At 35.5% G+C, this 17786-nt stretch overlaps 1 protein-coding gene across 3 annotated transcripts; it reads left to right on the forward strand.

Annotated features, from left to right (window-relative positions):
• LOC109227926 (hydroxymethylglutaryl-CoA lyase, mitochondrial-like) lies at nucleotides 707-8997 on the forward strand. 3 transcript variants are annotated; one of them, XM_019393122.1, is made up of 9 exons: nucleotides 707-814; nucleotides 1002-1168; nucleotides 2200-2371; nucleotides 2564-2743; nucleotides 4357-4437; nucleotides 4567-4730; nucleotides 5110-5246; nucleotides 6378-6493; nucleotides 8489-8997. In XM_019393122.1, exons 2-9 carry the CDS (start codon nucleotides 1050-1052, stop codon nucleotides 8735-8737), a joined length of 1218 nt encoding a protein of 405 aa, XP_019248667.1. In that variant the 5' UTR covers nucleotides 707-814; nucleotides 1002-1049; the 3' UTR covers nucleotides 8738-8997. The 3 variants fall into 3 exon arrangements, with proteins under 3 accessions (XP_019248667.1, XP_019248672.1, XP_019248662.1); XM_019393127.1 differs by having other exon boundaries at nucleotides 716-814; nucleotides 1006-1168; XM_019393117.1 differs by having other exon boundaries at nucleotides 717-1168.

Below are 17786 nucleotides of genomic sequence, written 5' to 3' on the forward strand. Positions count from 1 at the left end.
GATAAACATAAAAAGTAGTACTACTATCTATGTTTGACCATGTTTTTTTATTATTCAATCCCTTATAATTACAGAAATTACACTGCTGTACAAACGAGAAAGATTTGTATTTGAACAATTTAGGACCGTTTGGTCATAGATTTTGTCAAAATAGATTTAAATTTTATTTGACAAATACATGTTTGGCTATAGATTTTGCCTGCATTTTGGTAAAATCTCAAATCCCAAAATATTACTATTATATTTTTTAAAAGTTGCCTCATACTTTTATATTTTATAAAAGAGTCCACCATTTATTATTTTGTAACAATGTTGTTTCGTCTTCTCGGTCATCTGATAGTGTATCATATAATTCATTATAAAAATGATAATTTTGTACCAAATTTATTTATGTTCAGGACTATGGTTTGTGATAATTTAATGAATGTTGTTGATAATGATACTATTGGATATTTGTGATAGTTTTTAGAACTTGTGGGTATAAGTCATATTTTATATTTTTCCAAAATAAATTTGGGAAATATGTTTTGAAAACTGATGTCCAAATACATTTTCATATTTAAACCAAATTTCATCCAAATCAAATTTTTCAAAACAAGTTTAAAAATCTATAGCCAAACGCTAGCTTAAAATAAAAATTATATAGTATCAGCTCCTTGTAGTGGTCACAACTTTAAAAATAGTTTATTTATTTTTACAGAAAAATACTTATTTTTACCGGATACAACAATAACTTATTTTCCGAATATGTAGCTGTTAAAATCATTTCCGAACGAGCTCTATCCGCTCTTCTGCTAAACGGATCGTCGAAAAAGTTCGCTAATTTTTCTGCTATTTTTTTTTTTGGGTCACTTTTTAGTTGTTTATTTATGTATTTTCAATTTCTCAACATACTCAGTTCAGTAATTGTCAATTTATCAGATTAAATACGTGAAATTCGTTTTATGTGTGATATTTTATATCATGGGTAATTCTGTGTAATTTAGTTTGTTTTTGTGAAGGTAGGGGGAATTCATTAGGGGAAGTTGAATGATCAAAATAGTGGTGAAATGTTAGCTTCTAAAATCATCAAGAAAACATTAAGATGGAACTATATTTTGTTAGCAAGTCGATCATTTTCTGCTGTGACGAGTGAAGCAGACAACATTTTGTCCCTAATCAATATGAGGTAACTTTTATTAATTAAAGCCTCTTTCAATTATTATGTGTTTTTTGGGATATTGGAGAAAATTTGCTGATGTTAAGCTTTCCTCTATGTGTTTTAGTAATTTTGTTGCTGTGGTGTTTGCTGAATTACTCGTAGCCTAAGGTATTAAAGATTTATTTTGTTCCCGCTAATAGCGGAGCCAGGAATTTTATTAAGGGGTGTCAAAATTTAAAGAAATGAATACATTAAAAAGTTAGGGGATTCAACACATAGTATATATACATTAAAAAAAATTTACCTATCTAAACAGTGTAATTTTCCGGATTGACACCCCTTAGAGCTATGTGGCTCCGCCGCTGGTTCCTGCACCATTTAATTTGTTTCCTCACCATAATTCCAGATAGTCATGGATTTGGAGTTTATAGTGACAACCAAGAATAAATCGACGAACACTTAAGTTTAATGCATATACTTGGAGTTTCTCTGTGTTGGAATCATAATGACTGTGAAAAAAATCAAAGAAGCAGTCATGTTAAAATCATGACAACTAACTTTAGAACACTGTGGGAGAGAAATTGTTGATGTTTCCTGATAAAATTAGAAAAAAGAGCTGATCTACCAGTGAAGCAAATTAATTGATACTGCGGTTCTTCATTTAGCAGTTATTAGCTCGCCCTGCTATTACTAAACTATTTTCATGGCTAGATTGAAGTCATTTTCCAAAATAAATCTAAGTATTATGTCCAGAAAAAGGTAGCTGTTTAGTGTGTCATTGCAGTTTGATCAGAAGATTGGAACCCAGAAACTTTTTTCTACAAATCTTGAGAAGTTCCATGCTATTCTTTCAAATAGAGTCACTTCGGTGCAATGGTCTTTCTGCAGTTACTTTAAGTCGAGTGTTTTGGAAAAAATCTGTGTTCTTTAAAGCTACTGTGCAAGGTTTTCACTTTTAGCTTTTCTTTCGATTAGTTTTACTGGCATCAAGTGAATTTTGACAAGCAACTCTTCTTGTTTCACCTTTTCTTGATAGTAAAGTAACTACTACCTTGCAGCAATGACATTGAAGGAGGAGCATTCCAATTGCGAAGACAAATGAGAAGGGATTCATTATGTAATTCTTTGTTTAATCAAGATCATAGGGTGGTTAGAACGAGTATCGGATCTTTTTCTTTGTCAAATTGTTATTACAGCAGCCATGGATATTTAAAGGACGTCAAAGACAAGGTATGTTATTTTTTGTCAGTGTATGTGGATCTTTGATGTCATTTCATGTAGTGTGCTTTCCTGTTTTGATCTTTAATATTTGTGACCCTAACTTGTGTAAGGGTTAGACATATGTGAACTAACTGGATCATCAGCTCTAAGTTCTTTGATTTTTCTCTCTATGATGTTGGAACCATCTAATATATTGTTTAGTCCTTAGGATCTGTCCCTGAAGTTGTCAAAATAGTAGAAGTTGGCCCAAGAGATGGTCTACAAAATGAGAAGACGATAGTACCTACAGAAGTGAAGGTGGAGCTTATCAAATTACTTGTTTCTAGTGGACTGCCAGTTGTTGAGGCTACTAGTTTTGTGTCTCCAAAGTGGGTACCACAGGTATACAAAATTTTGCTTGTCCTAGGGGATATTATCTTTATGTATCTTGCATTTGTCATCCTTATATATACTTGACTTACATAATGTGCTTTTTGTTGCTAATTTGTCCTCACCAACTGTGTGAAACGAGAAGAACTTTCCTCAGTTCAGTCATTTTACTGTTAATTTTTCATCATGAGAACAGGTTTTTCTTATGGTCGTTAGTTACTCACTAGCTAGGACCATTACTAAGGCCCTTGAGGGTTGTTTCTTTTGTACTTTGTTTATTTTGCAAAGATCCATATGACCATGACAGGCATTGTTTAATGCTTTTTGAGTGCTTTTGTAATTCATTTTGGATTTTTGAGGAGAAAACATGTGGTTCCTCAAAGATCTGGTTCCCTAAGGTAGAGATATTAGGAAAGGTTTCTCGTTTCAAGGTTCAAGTGCTCGATTAACTTTTTGCTTTCCAATAACAATGTTACAAAATGTCAAATGGTCAAATGAGTAGTGTATGTCTGGAAATGGTTTGGAACAAGGTTGATACTTACGCTGATAAATTGTTTGTATGTTGCATTTTAATCAAGTCCATACTTCTATATGATGAAGGATGTTCATTCTGCTTGATATCTGCAAGTCATGTCAATTTCACTAAAAGTTCAAACTCAAAATTGTACTCTCTCTCTCTACTCACATCTTCTCCCGTTTATGATGTCCCCCTTCTCTTGCATAATGTGTTCTTCTCTATATATATAAATTCTCTGAGGTTCATCAACCAAATTTCTGATTTTGGCATGCACTTTCATTGTTTTAGTCATGATTTAGTTTTAGTCGTGTTAGTAGGTTTGTTAGGTCTAATGTTCGTTAGGAGTCTTTTGTCTTGTCAGAGCCTTATGGTAGCACCCAGAGAGTGCAATGGAAAAGTAGTACGACCCCAACAATATGCATCTCAGTACACTAGCAATATGTGAAAAGAACTAATGAAATTAACCATTCTATCTACTTCTTGTACATTTTTATTTTTATCCAAATAGGTTAAGAGAGCTAAACATCATGCTTTAAGTTACAACTTTTTCCTTTTTGCCTATGAAGTATCTTTTGTTTCTCTCCTTCCACTTAGTCTACCATATAGCCACTGGTATATTATTCGACTACTTTTTGTCACCTTTTTAGTTCCTCATCTATTCCAACAAAGTAGCACATCTTTATAATATTCTGGCATGCACCATTTAACTTCAAGCAAATTCATAAACTTGTACTTGATCTGATTTGTGATTCTACAGTGGATGAATAAGTGTTTCGCGTCTTCATAATCTTCTTCATTCTTTACGAGCTTATAATCTTCAACTTCCATCTCCATTTTAGCTATAAGAGTTATAAGCCTTTGTGATAATTTGTTGAGATTAATGGAAACACTTCCCGTTGACTTAATCTTGTGATAGGCTTGTTAATGATTCTTTTAATTTATGTGCATGAATGTGCTTTTGTGTGGCCGTTCATGAACTGTATTGTCGCAGCTTATCCCTCAATCAGTATCTATAGAATCAAGGTTTAAGCTACCAAAGTGATGTAGTTATTATTTAGAGTGTTGATGATATTGTTTCTTTGAAATATTTACCAAAACCAAATTGCAGCTAGCTGATGCAAAGGATGTAATTGAAGCAGTTAAGAGTCTTACAGGGGTCCGCTTACCTGTTTTGACACCAAATCTTAAAGTAAGCTGATAGAAATGCAAAGAGTGAGACTCTCCATTATATGTCTTGTTGAATATGTATTCATTTTCATGCTCGCACTGGAACCTGGATAATGGGGATCGCTCATAATTGTCATCGGTCCTATTTCAGGGTTTTGAAGCAGCTGTTGCAGCTGGAGCCAAGGAAGTGGCAATTTTTGCCGCAGCATCCGAGTCCTTTTCTAGGTCTAACATAAATTGTAGCATTGAAGACAGTCTTGCTCGTTATCGTGATGTTGCTCTTGCAGCCAAAGACCATTCCATCCCCATTCGTGGGTATGAGTTCTAGCATATCTACATATTCTAGGAATTAGGTCTAACGTTTCCAATTTTACCAGATTAACATTTGTGGCAAATTTGTGATTTTTTTCTTTTCCTGATTATTGAACTCTACCTACATCTATGAGCTCAAATTATTCCTTTCTCAGTGGTTAGACTTCAACGTTCCAAAAAAAATTGGTTTCTGGTATTAGATATATCTTCAAATCAAGGTAACTCTCATATTTCAAGTTCCAAACGAGCACTAGTCATAAATTTGTTAGAATTACTGGTAGTAATGTGTAGGAATATGTTCGTTGGTTGTATGAGAGTTTATCTGGAGAACTAAGGTTGTATCTCTTTAACTGAAAAAGTGTCTATCATTATTTTCTATCAGGTATATATCATGTGTTGTTGGCTGTCCCGTAGAAGGAGCAGTGTCTCCATCAAAAGTTGCATATGTGGCTAAAGAACTGGTAGATATGGGTTGCTTTGAAATTTCTCTTGGTGATACAATTGGAGTTGGTACTCCAGGTAATTCTAAATCTTCTCTGCTTTCACATTTTGCCATTTTGTACCTTTGATCTGCCAGAAGAATCTGTATCCTGTGCCTGTGGTAAAATTCTAGTAATCTCCAGCAAATTACATTGCTTGTTAGTAATTCTGATTCTTAATTGAAGAAGAATTTTATTTGCATTTCACTTCTTTGTTTGAGAAGATAGTGCTGGATTACTTTCAGCTACACGCAACTGAGCCAACATAGACAGCTAAAAGATATATTTTCTTTATTTAGAGAGTGCAGTGTTACTATGTTATTAGTTAATTAGTAACACATTTTAATAGAATTAGATTGCTCTGTAGAATTGCTGGATTTTAGATTCAATTTCCAGTGACAGATAGTGATGACATCTTACTCTTTATGCTGGAATATATTAAGTTATGTTTCAATGTGGTCTTCTCTGGCTTTAAGAGAATAAAAATATTTAAAAAAAAAAAAAAAACTCTCAGGATAGTGCTAAGTAGTTTTTAATGCGATGTTACCCTGCCGGAGCCAAAAGCCTGGGATTTAAGTGGAGAAGGGGAGAGTGGCGAGCCATTATTCACCGAGTTTCGAACCGTGTGCCACGGGCCCTCAGGGATTTCTTGGTTATGAAAAAAGGTTTTTAACGTGGTGCTTTTTAAGGAAACAGAAAGAAGTTAGTGTATAATCCTTAAAATAATTGATATGATATCATCTATCAAGCGTTAACTGTTAAATGCTTGTACTGGTCACGATAACCTTGATAAAGGCATGATAGGAAAGACAATGGTGTTCCACCTTCTGTGAAGTCTACGCATGATAGGCACGATGCTGTATCTCGATTGCTTAATAAGGAGATGAAATGGCTGTGAAGTCAATGCAGAATCCATATGAAAGTATTGGCCATCTATGAATCTGTTATTCAACTAAATTGTCTATGCCGGAACTATTGACATAAGTGCAATGAATGTTCATCAAATGGTTTTCCTTAAAATTAAAAGAAGACATTTACTATTTGTCAATCTTTTCTAGGGTTTTATGTGAAATTGATTTGATTGTCAAAAATGTCATTCCTTGCTTCAGCAACCCATCTTTTATTTGTTACATCTTCCCATATATTCTGTCTCCAACTCTCCATTTGTTAGGTACTGTTATTCCAATGCTTGACGCTGTAACCCAAGTTGTCCCAGTAGAGAGGCTTGCTGTTCATTTTCATGACACTTATGGACAAGCTCTTTCCAACATTCTTGTCTCGTTGCAAGTAAGATCTCCTTTCTCTACTTCTTGTAGTGAGATAAGTTTTTCAGATGTTTTTTCTGGCCGTTTCGATCACATTGTGAGAACATTTGTTTGCTGTACCGTTGGTACTGTATCGATCCAAGTTAAAAGGTCTAGGATGTCTTAATTTTTTCTTATGCAAGCTGGCTTGTGAAAACAAATTGCAAAAAGATGAATGTAAAATGAAAAATAGTGAAGGTATCTAGTAATCACAGGAACAACTCACCGAGCTAATTGGTCTGGCAAGAATGGCCCAAAGAACTTTCTTCACCTTTTTGATTTCCCCTCTTTTGGAAGGGAAGCTGTGGGGAATTAGTTAATTAATTACAGAATCTTCAAGCATTTTGTTTCATTCGGGAAATAATTTTCTGTACCACTTCAAACATGAGTTAACATTGTATTTTCTTCTGTCATCCTTTTTGGAACGTAATTTTTGTTAAAGAATTGTTAGGAATAAAAATCCTGATAATAAATTATCGCATGAAAAGGATGTTAACAACTGCGCGGTCATTCAGTGTGTGGTTCTGAGAGGATAAGGGCAGATAAAAAAGATTATTATGTTAAGTTTGGTAGAAAATGAGTCTCCTGGCTGGATTATATTTAGGATTTGTTAGCTATAGAAAATCCTGTTAATATTTTTCTCCCGGAGGATTAGGGATTACAATCTATAGATGAGCTTGCGTAGTGTCATTCTGGCCCGTCCAATATAAATAGGGGAAAGGAAGTCTTTTCCACCATTTTCCTTGGTTCTTCCTTCTGCATCTCCCCGATACCAAACCCACCTCTTTCTCCCTCTCCAACTTCTCATGAGCAACTTTCCGGACCCCAGATGCTCTGATGTTCCTTCATTCCCTCTCTCTAATCCTCTCTGATCCCAGCTCCAAGTGATAAGGACTTCCAACTCGCTACGAGCATGGTCATCCTTCAATTAGTTTAGTCGCAAATCTAACCGTACTTAGGATTTTGTATACTTAGTCCTTTTGAAGTCATCCTTAGAACCTGCTAAACACGACTCTTAACGCTTTCATGACTGGCTCTCCGGCTTCCTCTGCATTAGCCTCCTTCCTGACCTCGGCTTCGATGTACAACAGGTGGCAGACACCTTTTACGCTACATCTCGAGTAGCTGTGCCACCGAAATGGCGTCTCGTGCTCGACAATTGTGTGTTCATCATTCGGAAGGACATGAATAGGAATTAAATTCCTACTTTAAACTCTTAACACATGATCTAAAATCAAAGAGAACTTTGTAAATGTCATCGTAGCCTTACAATTATGTGCGTTGTGCGACACACCCATAAGTAGGACTCTACTAGATGCAACACTATGATTTCTATGACACACCTAAATATTGTGCTCTGGTTCCAAGTTGCACGCCCCAAACCATAGGGCAGTGACCGGCACCCCACAAGCCAGATGTCAGGCGAGCTTGGTTCTTAACCTTGTCGTAAATCCGAGCGACCCTACATCGCCATGCATCAGTAATACTAAACGTAATCATCCCATAGAAAGGCTCGAATGATGACATATCTGACTTAAGCCTCGACGAAGTATAGTCTATATATGATCCCATACTCACACATCTACCGGTAGTGGGTCCTGAAGCTTCTAAGCTATTTGTTGTACGAACTGTCAATTGAGTATAGCTTGACAAATGAGTAAAATGAGAAAAATATACCAACCCGCCACTGTAGTGGGGCTCACAAACAAAGCTCTGTACATTGGTACTCAAAACTCGTTACCGGAGTATTGACTAAACCCGTGTACACGAAGGCAAGGGAGTTAGCATAAAATTGCAGAGTTTTAGGACATAAAGTTGATTTGATTAGGTCTTTGCATGTGCATCTTGTTACCGTATCTAGGTCATTCCGCAAATTACTTAATTGTTGGAAGTGGCATAAACTTATTATGTATTCTTCGACACTCTGAACCTTAATGCATAAATATTGCTTTATTACCGAAGTGTTTTATCCTGATAGATGGGGATCAGCACAGTGGATTCATCTGTATCAGGCCTTGGGGGTTGTCCATATGCTAAAGGTGCCTCGGGTAATGTGGCTACGGAGGATGTCGTTTACATGCTCAATGGACTAGGAGTGAAGACAAATGTAGATTTGAGAAAGCTTCTATTGGCTGGAGATTTCATCTGCAAACATTTGGGTCGCCCTTCTGGTTCTAAGGCTGCTATTGCCTTGAGTAGAACAACATCTACTGCTTCAAAGCTGTAAGGGGGGCCTCCGATGCCTTTGAATTTGTACACTGCTCCCGCTCTGAGGTGAAAGTCACTTCACACCAACTCATACTGTACCATAATTTTCTTAAACATATCCTGACGATGTGCGTCCTCGTCAGGGGTGGATGTAGAATATGGCCGCCGGGTTTATCTAAACCCAGTACTTTTGCCGTGGAGCACAAATTTATATGTAAAAATTCATTAAAACCCCATAATTTTAAAAATAAAGTAGATTCAATGTTAGAAACCTTAAAAGTTGAACCACAGAATCTAAATCCAGCATCCCCTTCTGTCCTAGTGACTGATTGGATTGGTCTTTTGAGGGCTGATAGTGGGAAGGAAGAGGAAGTTCTCAATTGAGAACTGCACGGAGGGTGGTAGACCTGTTGGTAAAATATTGGTTTATGGAGAATAAGATTGAGCTTGAGGCGTGTCAAGGACCAAGATGAATAAAATAAGATGTATCATCCAGAATTCAACATTCCCTTCTAGTATAACTAGGAGCAGAAACAACAAAGCTTAAACAAAATAAAACCCAGTACCGAAAGTAATTTAGAAGAAGAGTTTTACTTTCTATTTCATACACCTTTTCTCCACTTTTCAAAGTGAATGTAAAATGAATTATATAGTCCAAAAGTGGACATACGCTAGTAAGCAACGACAACAAATGAATCCATTAAAATTAAACAAACGTTATATTTTGACTTTCAAAATAGTAACGTACAAATCTCATAATAGTCATTCAAAGACTATTCAAAATGTTGTTTCAAAATTAAAGCCATTAGGGCTAATCAAGTAATCAGATTTTATTTCTTTCAAAATAGTAACGTGTTTTCTCATAACTATAGCACTTCAATGGTCAGGTTAGCCAAAATTGAATTCAGTTTTATTCAAATATTTTGTTACAGGATATATTCAAAATAATTACTAGATAAAGACTCATTAATATAATATTAAGAACATGAATCTCGACATAATTTTGGAATATTTCTTTTTGAGATATCAAAATAATTTTTCTATCAAGACCCTGTATAATGCAAACTCATAACTAGTAACAAGTTCATTTACACTGATACAAAGTCTAATAATCCTTGTATTCATCGAATAGTCAATTTCTTATGCTGAGTCTGAACCTCTGTATGACGAGCATTATATACTATAGGGTCAAACTTAAGTTTTCTTAGGGGAAAAAAAACTTATTTACAAATTGCAATCTCCAAAATAGTTTTTAAAAATATTTCTCAATTTTAAGATTTTATTTTGTATAGGTGATTATATCCATTCTTAAGTTTGTGAAACACAACTTAAACCGAATGAACTTCATGGTATGGGAATCAAAAGAACTTCATTATTTATAACACCATATATTAGTAACCGAGACGATCTTATTATTTCATCTTTTTGAAATACTTATTAATTTTTCTATACATAATTTGTTCCGTAAAGACATATTAATACATGAAATGGATGAACATTATATACAATATGGTCACAGACATTCCAAATCTACTTCACGACTTTCAAACTATTTGACAAACTTATTGTTTCTTAAAAAAGTTTGTTTAAGCATGTTCATATCGCAATCTCAACAATATTTTACAAAAATGTATCTCGCTTTTAAGATTATCTTTCGTTTAACATGTGCGATTATATTCATTCTTAAGCGGTTTTGTGAAATACACTTAGGTGATTTAACTTCATAGTATGGGAATAAACAATCTCCATTGTTAATAACACAAATTTTTAATAATCAAGTAGGTGATTCGAACACAATTAGGCGATTTCAGATATATATAATAGGAATTTTTACCTCCCATAGCAAAGGTTAACACCTTATTTATTTTAAATAAATACCATTTAAAAAAATTATATTCTATAGATACCTTTTAATGTTTATAGCAAAATATCTAATTTTGGTTACCTCCCCTAAGCCACTAACTACGCTAATCAGTTACAATATTTTCTTTCTCTCTCTACTTTGATACATGCCATTCTCTTCCCCCATTCCATGAAAACACGATGCTCAATCTAATTCACTCCTCTTGGCCGCACCACCTCTTCCCGCCTTCCTCCTCCTTCCGCCGCCACTTCTGCCGTTCACCTCCACTTCCCCCGCCTTCTGCTACCTCACAAATGGAAGCTCAAAACTGTTGGGTTTTATGTATTTAATTATATTAAATACTTAAAAGAGGGTGAATGGGAAATGGAGAGAAATTAAATTTGAGTGAAATTTTAAGTTTCCCCCCTTGGCAAAATGGAGGGAAATGAAATTTTTGAGTGAAATTTTAAGTTTTCCCCCTTGGCAAAGAGACATTGTCTCATATTGGAAGAGGAAAAGGTTTTTGATGGGTATATAAGCAATTGCTCTTCTTCTAGCTCATAAAGAGTTGAGAAGAAGGCAAGCCTCGCGCCGCCGTCGTCGTCGTCGTCGCTCGCTCGGCTCGGCTTCGACTTCGGCTTCGGCTTTGGAATATTAACAGAAATGTTATTAAATATTTTAGTTTTCTGTTTTTGTAATAGAAAATTAACTACCCTTCAATTTTCCCTCTTTATTTTCCCTCTTTATTGTTGAGTAAATAACCATTTATGTTATGGCACTTATGCTGTGGCCGTTTTGCATAAACAGCCATTCTGAAGAGTTGCACCTCTTCAGATTCCAACCCAACTTTGGCTATAAATACAAGGTTATTCTGCTCAGAATTTCCATACGATTTTCTGAGTTTCTCCTCCTTCTTCTGCATACTTTTAACATCAAACAAAGCAACAGTAAGTGTGATTTGCTACCGAACTTTGTGTTCGCTGAAACACTGGGGTTTGAAGTACCACTACACCAGTGTGTAATTCGTTCTATCCTGGGAGGAAATAATCCATAACCTTGGGTACTAGGAGGGGATTAAATTCCTTAAGGAAACACTGTGAATTTAGTGGGCTCGAATTGGTTTTTGTTATTTCGTTTACATTTCTGCTTATGTTCATTTATATTTTTCAGAATTATTTTACAAATACATATTGCTAACAAGCTTAAGGAATTTAATATATTTTTTGTATTTGTACTCACTGTTTCTGGAGAGTAAAACCCGTGTGGTTTTGTACTTTATAAAAATCTACGTGATTTTAACGTTTGTGTCATTCTTTTACAAAAATGACTAATGATAATGTGAACCAAGTTGTTCCAATGGTGACTGTCAATGCCTCAACAAGCCGAACGACACCGGCAGCATTGGCACCGGCGGAGAAACCCGAAAATTTTTTCGGGATTGATTTCAAGCGCTGGCAACAAAAGATGTTCTTCTACTTGAATACTTTAAGTCTCCAGAATTTCATCAAGGAAGATGTTCCTGTGTTGTCCGATGAAACTCCAGAAACTGAATGCTTTCTCGTGATTGAGGCGTGGAAGCATTCAGATTTTTTGTGCAAGAATTATATTCTAAGCGGGCTGGAGGATGCTTTGTATAACGTCTACAGTGGCGTGGAAACGTCAAAGGAACTGTGGACTGCGCTTGAAAAGCAATACAAAACCGAAGATGTCGGGTTGAAGAAGTTCGTTGTTGCAAAACTTTTGGACTACAAAATGGTAGATAGCAAGTCTATTATTACCCAAGTCCAGGAATTGCAAGTGATTATTCACGATCTCCTTGCTGAATGTATAAATCAAATTAATATTGATGTTGAAAGTAGTAATCTTAGTATTTTTACTAATAGAAATTTCATTGAAGGTCTTGTTATCAATGAAGCATTTCAAGTAGCAGCGATGATTGAGAAGTTGCCTCCTTTGTGGAAGGACTTCAAAAACTACTTGAAACATAAACGCAAGGAGATGTCCCTTGAAGATCTCATTGTTCGGTTGAGAATCGAAAAGGACAACCAAGCTGCGGAAAAGAGAGGCCGTGGAAATTCAACAATAATGGGAGCAAATATTGTTGAAGAGAACAAAAAGAGAAAGAAGGCTTCTGGACCGAAATACAACCCAAGCAAGAAGCGGTTCAGTGGAAACTGCTACAACTGTGGGAAAACTGGACACAAATCTACGGAGTGTCGTGCTCCGAAGAAAGACAAGAAAAGGGGTCAAGCAAACATGGTTGAAAAGCATGATGATGTTGATGATTTATGTGCCATGCTTTCCGAATGCAACTTGGTGGGCAATCCTAAAGAGTGGTGGATTGATTCTGGAGCCACTCGCCATGTTTGTGCTGTTAGAGAAGCTTTTGCTTCTTATGCTCCCGTTGGACCCGATGAGACGATTTCTATGGGAAATGCTTCAAAGGCGAAGATTGAAGGATATGGGAAAATATTTCTCAGAATGACTTCCGGCAAAGTGGTGACTTTGAACAACGTCCTTCATGTTCCCGAGATTGGAAGAATTTAGTCTCTACTGGACTTCTTGTTAAGAATGGGTTTAAATGTGTTTTTGTTTCCGATAAGGTTGTAATAAGTAAGAATGAAATGTTTGTAGGAAAAGGTTAACTCACTGAGGGCCTTTTCAAGCTGAATGTAATGGTTGTTGAAAATAATAATAAAATTTCAGCTTCTCTTACTTACTGAGCATGAATTATGGCATTTGGGTCATGTCAATTATAAAACCTTACGGAAAATGATTAATTTGGAAGTATTGCCTAAGTTTGAATGTGACAAATCAAAATGTCAAGTATGTGTGGAATCTAAGTATGTTAAACATCCTTATAAGTCAGTTGAAAGGAATTCAAATCCTTTAGACTTAATTCACACAGATATTTGTGACATGAAGTCAATACCATCTCGCGGTGGAAAAAAGTATTTCATAACTTTTATTGACGATAGTACTCGATATTGCTATGTTTACTTACTTAATAGTAAAGATGAAGCAATAGACGCATTCAAGCAATACAAAAATGAAGTTGAAACGCAACTTAATAAGAAAATCAAAATGATAAGAAGTGATAGGGGTGGTGAATATGAATCTCCTTTTGAACAAATATGTTTAGAATATGGAACCACTTACACGCCCCAATCCAATGGGATTGAAAAAAGAAAGAATCGTTCATTAAAGGAGACGATGAACGCTTTATTGATAAGTTCTGGTTTGCCACAGAACTTGTGGGGGGAAGCCATTCTTACGGCTAGCCGGATACTAAATCGAGTACCCCATAGCAAAACACAATCCATTCCATATGAAAAATGGAAAGGAAGGAAGCCCAACTAGAATTATTTTAAAGTGTGGGGGTGTTTGGCAAAAGTGCAAGTTCCTAAACCCAAGAAAAATAGGACCAAAAACCGTTGATTGTGTTTTCATAGGATATGCGATTAATAGTAAAGCATATCGATTTCTGGTTCATAAATCACAAAATCCCGACATTCATAATAATACGGTTATAGAATCAGATAATGCTGAGTTCTTTGAAAATATATATCCGTATAAAAAGGAATGTGAGTCGATTGGTGAAGGATCTAAATGACCTCGGGAAGAAACAAAAGAAAGTACACGTAACTAGGAGGATCCAAGACGTAGTAAACGTCAAAGAACGTCTACTTCATTTGGACCAGATTTTGTGACTTTCTTATTGGAAAATGAGCCTCAAGCATTTAAAGAAGCTATGTCTTCTTCGGAATCATTGTTTTGGAAAGAGGCAGTCAATAGTGAAATAGAATCCATACTGAACAACCATACATGGGAATTGGTTGATCTTCCTCCTGGAAATAAACCGTTGGGCTCTAAATGGATCTTTAAGAGAAAAAAGAAAGATGATGGCACTATTTACAAATTTAAGGCAAGACTTGTGGTCAAAAGGCATAGACAACGAGAAGGTCTTGACTATTTCGATACATACTCTCCAGTTACAAGAATTACGTCCATACGAATGTTAGTAGCGTTAGCTGCAGTTTATGGTCTTGAAATACATCAAATGGTGTCACGCCTCCTTTTTTACACACCTACCCCGACGGATAGTGTATAAGGGAGTTTTTCCATTTAAAGTGACATTATTCGAAATGGGATTATTTATTTATTTCAGAGTCGCCACTTGGGATAGGTTTGGCTTTTGGTGTCGCAAGTCACCGGTTTATCTTGAATCCCAAATCGAGGAAAATTTCGACTTCCCGAATGGAGTCTGCGAACCAGAAATTCTGAATAAGGAATTTTGTTGACCCGAGGGAAGGTGTTAGGCACCCCCAGATCCCGTGGTTCTAGCACGGTCGCTTAAACTATTATAATTGGCTAAAAATCTTATTTCAATACATATCATCCTATAGTGCAATTTTTTTAAAATTATTTACCGTTTTTAATTAATTTTAGGAAATTGAACGTCGTTTAAAATATGTTTTCGGATCATGTCACATGAAATGCACCCAGATCCTCGACACATTTTATTCAACGTTTTGGGATTTGGATTTGGGTCACATGAAATGCACACCCGAGTTTAGGAAGGTAAAATTATTAAAGAACGCGCCTAAAGCGACTAACGTGTTATTAACTTTGCGGGAGGCCATGAAAATTCACTAAATGGCACGTCCAGAATTTTAAATATTTTAATATGAGTATTTAAAGAGGGCCACGCAGTTTGTGATTTTATTTGGCGTGGCGCACCTCATTTTTATTTTAAAAGCCAACCTAAAGGAACTATGATTTGCTTTTAAGTATTGTCTCTAAAAGGGCCTTAATTAATTAGCATTATTAATTACTATTATTAAAAGCATTCAAGGAATTTGGGCCTCAAGTTCAATTCCACACTTAAACAAAAGGAAAACCTCTTAATTCAAATGTGCTACTTAACTTGGAAGGCCCAAAATTATTTTATTTTTTTTTAATGAAATTCATAATTTTGATCAAGGCATTCAGCACTTGGCTTCGTGTTTGGGCCCAATCGTGAAGAAATTGAAATTGGAACCTAAGCCCAGACTGCCCAGGCCCTTAATTAATTGAGTTAGAAAGAGATGGGCCTGGCGCCAGTTCTGGACAGTTTTCACATAATTGGGCCATGTTGGATCACCTCTTCATGGCCCAGACAGTCCAGGCATTCATCAAACCAAACTAAACTATCCTTAACAATTCACTAATGATTTAAACTATAAACTAACATCAGGACTTAATTTTGATGCACATGAAACATGGAACTAGGAAGCTAATGATCGACATCGAGATTCGATTTCACGTATCAAATAGAATTTAAACATTTTTATTAAGTTATGAATTAATACAAGCAATTATAGGAAGTAATGATTAAACTAGAGTGATTATCAACTATATTGAAGTATCAAACTTAAAACAAACTTAACATGCTGAGACACTGATTCCCTGATTTCAAAACCAGCACTGCTGAAATTATAACTGAGACTTGTGTGTTAGACCTAAACTTAAACTCTCATGTGGAATTCCAGTACTGGTTCTAAAAAAACAGCTTCAAGTTCATATTACACTCTAATTTTAGCTATTCAAACTAATCAGGACACTAACTCTACTAACATTTAACATGAGAGCTGACTTTAAATCAGTAAACTACTAGATAAAATATTCACAATACGATGAAAACAGTCCAATTAATCGAATACAACTTGTTAATACACATGAGACAATTATCCAAATAATACTGTTAAACTAGGTATCTAAGCTAAATAACAATAGCTAACTTCATGTGAAACAAGCAGTTCTTCATTATTTAACTTCGAATATGTGCATACATATTGATCCAATCTTCAACATTACTTGAAGCTAACATGTACCTGGAAATTGAAGCAAAATAAAGATTGAGGATCAGCCAACAATCAACAGAACAACAGTTGTGAACCAGCAGAGAATCAACAGATCCAGAACAAGACCAAGAGAAGGAATAGAATGTAGTTGATTTCTCAAAAATTAAGCTTCAAGCTTCGATCAACCAAAACACAGAGCTGAACCGATAATGCAGGAATAGAATGCAGGAGCAGAACTTTGACAATGAATTTCAGTGGCTGAACTGAATAGAATAGTAGATCTGTGGACTGCAAAGCTATTTTTGTTGAGTTTTCTAGACTTCCTCTCTAGGATCTAACCTTTCTGTACCTCTCTACTTCTACAGGAACTATTTTTGAATTTTTTAGTAGATTTTCAGTAGTTTTGGATCTGAATGTTTTGATTTTTTCAGAGTATTGCTCTCTAGACTTCTAAGAACTGATTTGAACTTTTGAATTTCAAATTTTGAATCTCTAATGCTTCTAGAAACTTGTGGGGATTTTTCAGATTTCAAACTTATCTTGCAAGGCAAGGGGTTGTCCTTTTATAGGCCAAGTTAAGGGAAGTTTCAGAAATTTCACTTTGCACCCTTACCCCCTCTTTTATTTTCAGTTTTAGCTTAGTTAGTCCCTGAAAGACTGACTTCTTACCCAATCTAGATCACTAAATTCCTAAAATTCTAATTGGAACCCCATCTAGAATATACTAGGGGTCTCCAATTCAGTTATTTGCAGGATTCCCTATTTTGAATTACCCCAATTACCCTTTTCAATTCTGAAAATTACTAAACTAAACCAACCCCTTTTACCTTGGTCCACTAACCCCAGTTAACTATCTAGGAGCTGGAATCAAACAGCTAATACCAAACAAATCCTAAGAATTGAACTAACATGGAAATTAATTCTAAAAATCAGTAACCAACCATTAACGACAAGCAAACAAAATTGAAAACTAAAGTCAGATTAACAACACCAAGCATGGATTATTTAATTGAAACCAAAAAAAAAATCAGAACAGAACAAAATTAAACCAAAAATCAAAACAGGACAGAATTAATCAAAACCCTAAAAATTCTAAATCGTTTAATCATGGAGGCAATTAATCAAAGAGGAAAAGAAAAAGAAAACTTATTGATGAAAGGTTGAATAAAATAGGACTCCGGTTTGAGGCCCGGAATGATGTGAACGAGCACATTATTTCATGCCTCGACTCAATCTCTGGGCCGAGGTATTTGAGAAGAACTTGAGCAAATAGAACTTCTAGGGTTCCTCCCCTTAAAAGATTTGAAATTGGAGGAGCTCCGGTTACATTCGAGGGTTGTGGACTATGGATTCGTAGAGAGGGAGGTAAGGAGGCTATGTGG

The sequence above is a fragment of the Nicotiana attenuata genome, chromosome 1 (genome assembly GCF_001879085.1).
Source record: "Nicotiana attenuata strain UT chromosome 1, NIATTr2, whole genome shotgun sequence".
NCBI lineage: Eukaryota > Viridiplantae > Streptophyta > Magnoliopsida > Solanales > Solanaceae > Nicotiana > Nicotiana attenuata.